This window comes from Cynoglossus semilaevis, chromosome 3 (assembly GCF_000523025.1).
Source record: "Cynoglossus semilaevis isolate Cse_v1.0 chromosome 3, Cse_v1.0, whole genome shotgun sequence".
Lineage (NCBI taxonomy): Eukaryota > Metazoa > Chordata > Actinopteri > Pleuronectiformes > Cynoglossidae > Cynoglossus > Cynoglossus semilaevis.
In genome coordinates this window covers 8,843,197-8,850,818 of record NC_024309.1, presented here as the reverse complement: position 1 = coordinate 8,850,818, position 7,622 = coordinate 8,843,197, and the positions used below count along the sequence as shown (strand labels likewise).

Genomic DNA, 7,622 nt, shown 5'->3' with positions numbered 1-7,622 from the left:
TAGCCAATGACCTGTTTGAGACTCTGGAGTGGAAGGAGCAGTGAAGTAATCATTAACATTTGATATGGTGGAGAAAAGCCTTATCCAGCCCAGCACATATTTTTATGAAGATATTTATTCGTTCAGTATAGTCTGCAGTATTACAGTGTTTTCAGGATGGTAGAGTTTTTAAATTATACCTCCAGTACCTTTACAGACAGAGTGCTCACAGATGACACTGCAGTTACTGGGCTTTCAACCATTTCCTTTACTGTAGTTATTATTGAAAACCTGTCATTACTGTCCTGGGAATGACCTTTACAGTAGCAGGTGTTCACCTCCTGCATGTGTTACTTCAGCACATGTACGAGAATGAGTCAAAAAGTTCTAAGACATGCTAAAAATTCAAAAGGATTAAAAAGAAATGAAAACATCTTATCACACATCTCTCATGTTTTCCTATAAAAAAAATGTAAATAATTGTTCTCCTAAAAATTATTTACATTTTTTATATATATATATCATAATATTATGTGTATTAATATATATATATATATATCATAATCAATACTTATAATTGTCTGGCAGACTGTTATGGCTTGAATTATGTTTTCCCTACTGCACTGATGTAGATTTTATTTTCACCAAAAACATGGATTTCTGGAGGCCAAGGCAGGGTTTGAGTCTAGACTTTCCCGTACAGTTGAATTGAACTTAACCCCACGGTTGAGGCTAAAAACTTTTGACTCAGACACCTAGGTCACGGCTCAGTGTCTGAGCTTCTGAAAACACATGTCCACAGCTGTTCAAACAGGAGCTGCCATTGTGCTGCTGGGCTTAAAGTGCAGTGTTGGCTGCCTGTTCAGACTTAGGCCAGATCCTGACCAGCATCCTGGCTCTGGTCTGGATTCTATCACCACAAATCACAAACATTTACTGAGTCCCCTTCTGCCCTGCTCTGTTGTTTTCCTTGTTTCATGCAGGTGCTGCTTGACTTGTCCTCAATCTGGACCGATGTCCTTTTACGAACTGTAAACACATTCGTAGACTACTTTTTTTGTGTACACTTTTACTCAGTATTTACTGTTGTATTTACTGTAGTGTTTCTCCTCTCAACAGTTTAGTTTCTACACATCAGATCACAGTCCAACATTCATATTTTTGTACTTTTTACTGCAGTCTGGCACAAATTCATCTGTTGAGAGTTCTTACCAAATTAGAAAAAAAAATCATTTCCTAGGAAATCAACTGTTAAATCAATTATTCCAATAGCATATTTGCATATCTGTTGGACATTTATGTCCACAATTGAGGACATCTGCGTGGTTTGTGTTTACAAACAGTCTTTGCGGTGTTTGCAAAGTGAAACAATATGCAGAGTAAACTCCTACACGCTCGTGGGGCAGAGGGGAAATTACTGCCAAATGATTTTGGGAAGAGAGGGAAAGCGTTTATTTCCTCCTGGGTTTCCCTCTCATTTCAGTGTCTTTGAAACACATGTTCCATAGTTTTAGCTGTAGGACCTTCAGCTTTTCCACATTTTCTCTGGACTTCTTTCATTTATTCTCTCTGTAATAAATATGGAGCATTAATATTCAGCCTCACGCTACGACTTTGAACAGGAATTCGTCTTTTGTTTCATTGTTTTCAATGCAACTAAGATGTTTTACATTTTTGCATGTTTTTATCCTAGTGGACATTTAAAAAAGAAATTAATATTTCTGTAATTGTGCACTAATTTGTACCTTTTTGTCTGAATTACATTGAATATTTATTTATTATTTATATATTTGATTTTGTTATTTACTAACCAAGAATGAATCAACAGATGACAAATTAACAAAAATTATCAATAATCACAACTCTACATTACATTACAAGCCATTCACACTCACACGCACACATGGAGAATAGGCATCAGATACTACCAGCTACCATGGCTACTTGGTATGAAGCAGTGGTTCTCAAAGTCGGGGGTGGGGCCCACGGCTGGGCAGCAGGTGTCAACATTGTATTCAATTAAGTTCAGTGGAGTTATGAAGCAAGAACTGTATTTGTCAATGGGGTTAGAATGTGGTTACAATTCAATAGAAATTTAAGAGCAGACCTTCATGTGCGACAGAACCTTCTTGAGCACTTGAACCTCCTCATCGTTCCCCGGAGTTATCCTGAAGACTTGATCCCTGCAAAAACAACACAGACTTTCCTGAGTGTCACGTTTCAGCCCAGATCAAAAGTGCCCCAAAGCTCTGGTCCATTTCGCCCTCCATTTACACATCGTTTCAAAAACATCTGGGCCACAGAGTCGCAGGTAATGCGACCGCCTTTTGTGTCAATTAAAGGTGACACCGACAAGAAAGTGTTTCTTTGATGGTCAAATGGGTGTTTCCTCGTTGGGAGTCCCATACGTGACAGGCTAAACTCTCCCAGTGGAACCATCTGAGTGAGGCATTACTGTCGGATTAGGTTTCATCACTTCCTGCTCCGCTGGCAGCACCTGGAACAGGAGCAGCAGCTGATTCACGCTTCATCATCAGTCGTAGTTGTGGAAAACACCTGACAATAAACTATTGGAAGACAATGAAATAGGAATGGACAGAAACTCTGGAGATTGTTTCCAAACCCTGGATCTTTATGACTTTAAGGCAAAACAAAAACACTCGCTCTCCACATCATGAACCTGTTGTTTTGGCTCTGACCTCATCGTTTATGGGTCTGGTGTTAAAGATAACAAACTGCTATTTATTTATTACAGTCTCTCTATGGTCACAAAGTCTGTCTCTTTTCTCCTCTTTACAGTGTGTCAGGCAGGAAGTCAGACCCACACCCGTAGGTGACAGCTGTCCAATTTAAATGTAGTGGTGAAGAACAAATGGACCAAAAGCCCAAATGTTAGTAGTAGTAGTTCAGTACAGGATCGGACTGACAGTGTAGTCAACATTATAAAAAAACAAAAACAATAGCACAATATGACCTCTATATTATTATTCCAAAATTATTTCCAAAATGTTTTTTATTAAGTTTTAGAATTTCCAGTTTTGCCCTTGTGCCTGCTTCATTCCAAAAACCTAAAGAAACACTGCGGTTTATCCAGCAGTAGCAACAAGAGAAACAGGAAAGGCAAAGATATTTTTAAATCAGACATTTTTATACACAATTAGAGAATAAAAACTCATGTTGTTCTGTTGCTGCTGCACTGGAAAACGTGTTTCAGCCAACGAACGTGCAGCACCATGAAGCCTCTGAGCCTAAATCTCTCCTGTCTTTCAGTCACAGATGACAGATAGTGTTTCTTCATCAGAGGCTGGTGTCTTTTCATCGAGCAGCTGCACAGCTTTGAAGAGCAAATCTGTCTTCCTCTCGTTAGTCAGATGATGGAGGGATCCTCCGAGGTATGGAAGCAATTTGCTTTTATCACAACGGCACTTATGGTGCGACTACAATGATGTCATAGGAGCGTGCCGTGTCAGAGAAACTAAGACGCTGCTCCGAGGAACAGCCGTGACATTGTTTGATAGTCAAACAGGTCCGGACGGCGGCGCTGCATTTAGCTGACACTCCACTTGTCGCACCATGGATCAACTTTTACACATATCTGGAAGACATCCAAAATATATGCTGGTGAGGCAGATGAGGGGGTAAGGGGGGGGGGGGGGGGGGGGGGGGGGGGGTTCCAGCCAAGGTGGTCCCACATCAAAGGGTCTTTTGAGAAGCAGGCTGCTGATTTTTAAGTGGCACACCTCCTAGAGGCTTCTCCACACTCTTGTAGGTGTTGAGTCCCTCAGTGGTTTCCATTTGAGCAGTTAGTGAGTTTAACCATGGACAAATTTGGACTGAAAAGTCTAGTTAGATGTGTTCTAAATAACTGTGATTATGTTGAAACAGAGGTAGTTTATAGTTAACAGATGTTTACTGTATTTAAATATATTTATAATTATAATAAGTTAGTTTACGGCAGTGATTCCCAAAATGGGGGACGGGTCCCTTTTTAGGTACACAAAATTAAAAAAGGCGGGGCGCGGCAGGACTATTATATAACAATTTTAATATCGGAGTGATTGGAATTTTTAATTATAATTGTTCTTTAGAATAGAAGAGAATAAAAACAATAAAACAGTGAAGACTTCTAATCTATGTGTAATCAACTAAAAATTGAAAGTCATAAAGAAACAACTCTGAGGGACTGCAGGCTGTGGCAAAAAGGAGACATTATACAATTTTTTTTTTTTTAACCAAAATTAAATTAAATATTAGTGCAAAAGACTTTAACTGCTATTTTAAAACTCCAAAATACATTTTCTTGCTGCATCATCTCCCATATGTCGTGAGTTTTCTGAGAGCTGATCCCATCTCACCCAGATGGCACAGGGAAATAAACACGGGTCTGGAGAGCAAACAAACTTTGTGCATTCAAACAGGTGAAGTGGATTATGATCGTCAGCGCTTTGTTCGTTCCCTCTGCTCTGAACCACAAAGATAAAATCTGTCTGTAATTCTGTGATGGATCTTTGCGGAAAACCAGCGGCAGGATCAGCCTCTCCGCCTCTGACTGCTTCAACCACGGACACTCGTATATGTCCAGCGCCGCCCGGAGCCCCACAGATGAATGAATGGGTCTGTACTCACCCTGCGTAGCGGTTGTTGTAGAGGGAGGCAGCGGCGGGACATAGCACCGTGCTGCAGATTATCACACGGATCAGTAAAACCCAGGAGCGAAACGCGCCTCTGCGCTTCGGTGCCATCCTGGGTCCGCGGATCAAAGTGTGGGAAACGTCTGTAGGACGCACGAAAACCGATGAATAAAAAGCTAAAGAAAAAAACTCTTTAAAGGCTGGAGTGGGTTTTTTGTCGGTGTAGAAGTTTCTCGGCTGATGCAGAAGATGCCAAAGGTGCGAAAGTCGGTGAGATGGCACAAGGCGAGCATTTAACAGCTCTTTGAATTACACGGCAGGAGCTGCAGGAGTAGGAGCAGGAGCACTTAAAAATGAGGAGGATTGAGTCACGTGGCTCGGTGTTGGTAAAATTGGTAACTGGATCCGTCTGTGCCTGCGCGCACAATGCGCACCGGAGATTATCCCTATGTTTTTATGAAGACTTACAGCGGCGGACCGAGCTCGTATGGCGCCACGGGCCAAGGAAGAGCCCCCCCCCACCACCCCCCCCGAGACAAATGTTCGTTAAACAAACTTTTATTGTGACACGATAGCAACATAGGAAAAGTGGGAAAAAATACAACAATTGAAATATAATCTAAATAAAAATGACATTAGTTATATCATATTTATGTGACATTTACAAGTTAAAAAGTGTCCCATTTGTCGAATTAATTAGCAGCTTCTCACTGATGAAATTTAAATAAATATATGTATATATAAATATATATATTATATATGTAGATATATAGATATAGTTTTACTAGAGCTAACTCCATAATGATGATCATGATTCTCATATATTCTTGTCCCACGTTGACTATCCTGATGACATTTCCACTGTATCTCAAGCCAATGCCTTAAATTGAAACCACACTTGAAACCAAATTGTCCAAGCAGAGAAAATGAAAATCATAAATCTCTATGGACTTATATATATTCAGTTAAAACTTTAGGAGCATAAGAAGCTCCTAAATCCTTAGCTTGACTCTTAAATCAAACCTGGTATTTCCATCATCCGGTTCTGGGGCCCTAAGTGGCACTTAAACTGTTTTTTCCGGTATTTGGTATCCCAGGTTATTATTATTATTATTATTTTTTCACAATGGGATTTTCCAATCTGAAATATTGCAAACAGCATTTTGGATTAATGCCAGGATAATTTAATAAAAAGTTTGGCTAAGTGGTATTACGGTATTTTCTTTTCAGGTATTTCTTGCCCTTAAGGGGTTATAGTTGGCATGGGTTTAAGATATTTGTGGTAGAAATACAACATTTCATGTTCTGTAAAACTAAAAATGATTTCTTTTCGTTTTGATAATTTTAGAGTAACATTTGGTTACTTTATTTTTTAATTGTAATCTGACTGATTTAAAGCTTGTTTCATTTCCAAATTACCTGCAGCAAATCATATAAAACGTTTCTTAAGACCCCTCTGCCCTGAAGCCCCTGTTGCCAGTGTCATAACAGCAGGACTGATACTTGACTCTGATCCAGCAGGCATCCCTCTGTGAAGCCCCAGGTGTCTCCCCCTGTTATTCCAGGCTTTTCCTCTATTTATCCCTGAAACACAGTGATTAAGCGTCTTAGTCGACTGACTGACTCTTTTCCTTTTGTGTTCACACGACAGCACCACACATTTCCGTGTTTCTCTTCACAGCTTTGCACCAGCCCGACCTAATTACCGTACAACATACTGTATGCTAAACACACCTTACTCTAGATAGACCCTCCATTAGTTACTCAAGGACAGTGTCACAAAAAGAAAAAAGAAAAGAAAGGAAGAAAAAAAGAAAATACTCTGCACTATCTAAATATCTGTTTTTTGCATATCTTGGAGTTTAAATTTGACATTTTTATTTAGACCGTTAAACTTCAATCAATGCAGTCGTCTGGTGGCCCACACTCAAATTCTAGTAGCCCACTTTTAGCATCAGGGAAGTGGTCCACAAATTGAATATGTTAATAAATTGACTCGTGACCAGAAGTGATTTTCTGAGTCTTGATCGTCACGATCCTCCTCCGTTCTGTATTAAAAAAAAATCCTGAAAACTAAAAGTGAAAAGTGAAATGAGACGAATGTTTACAGAGTCAGTTGGCAACAGGGCCATATTTCAAAAATACCTTGAACCCAGTACATGAGTGTTTTGGACGGCTGTGACAGCAGCACACAGAGACGTATTCATGAAGCTTTTGCCTGTGAGATGTGTGTGTATCATGTTCAGGGATTTGTGGGTATGAGTGAAAACACCCACAGGTAGAGTTTGTGACGTCATGGTGGTTCATGGAGCATGAAGTGTTGGACACTGAAGTGTGGGTTGTGGGCAGCACCACTGCTGCCACAGGAGTCCTTGTGGTAGTCCTGGTGTTGAATTTAACACACAGGAACGCAGATCTGGGCCGCGTGGAGACTGTTCATGTTACCATGGCCCACAGGGGTCAGTTAATCGTCCGGTTCGTTCCTGCCAGAGTCTCAAACCCCGACTGGAGTCAGTGAATGAAGTCTTTGATAAGCTCATAAAGTGAGAGGGGGCTCACATTGGTCATGGTGGTGACGAGGGGAGCAAACGGCGGCTCTTTGTCATGTCAGCTGACCCCGAAGAGAGCTGTGAGTGCACTTCTTTGACCTTTTGACCCAAAGGGGAGAGGTCAGAGAGAGTAAGGGTGGGGGTTAAAGATGGTGTTCAGTCTGCACCAGGAGGCAGCACAGAGTGGTCCATTTGACAACTGGACTCTCCACATAGAAAGAGAACAGAAAGTGAGCAGAGCTTTTACTCCAATATCACATTTCACTGGCTGACTGGTTGAAAAGCCCTTATAGAGTATTATGTCAGTGGATAGCCGGTCAGTGAATGGAAATTTAAACAGTGATTTTACAGACAGTAGATCACCATCACTATGTTAGTGACACTGTAATAATTTGCAGACAATACAATACTTTATCTTTTTTTATCAGTAGCACGTCAGTTATGGTTTGTTTAGTTTGTGCAG

General features: G+C 40.5%; 1 protein-coding gene across 2 annotated transcripts in view; it reads right to left on the bottom strand.

Moving 5' to 3' along the window:
* Nucleotides 1-5,121, bottom strand: part of cpa6 (carboxypeptidase A6) — a 14,407-nt gene extending 9,286 nt beyond the window's left edge. For both annotated transcript variants that reach the window (XM_025054654.1, XM_008307771.3), the window contains exons 1-2: nt 4,606-5,121; nt 2,087-2,162 (exon numbers count right to left, since the gene is read on the bottom strand). In XM_025054654.1, coding sequence (XP_024910422.1) covers nt 2,087-2,162; nt 4,606-4,721 — 192 coding nt within the window. In that variant the 5' untranslated portion in view covers nt 4,722-5,121. The remainder of the gene's footprint in view (nt 1-2,086; nt 2,163-4,605) is intronic.
* Nucleotides 5,122-7,622: the final 2,501 nt, after the last annotated feature.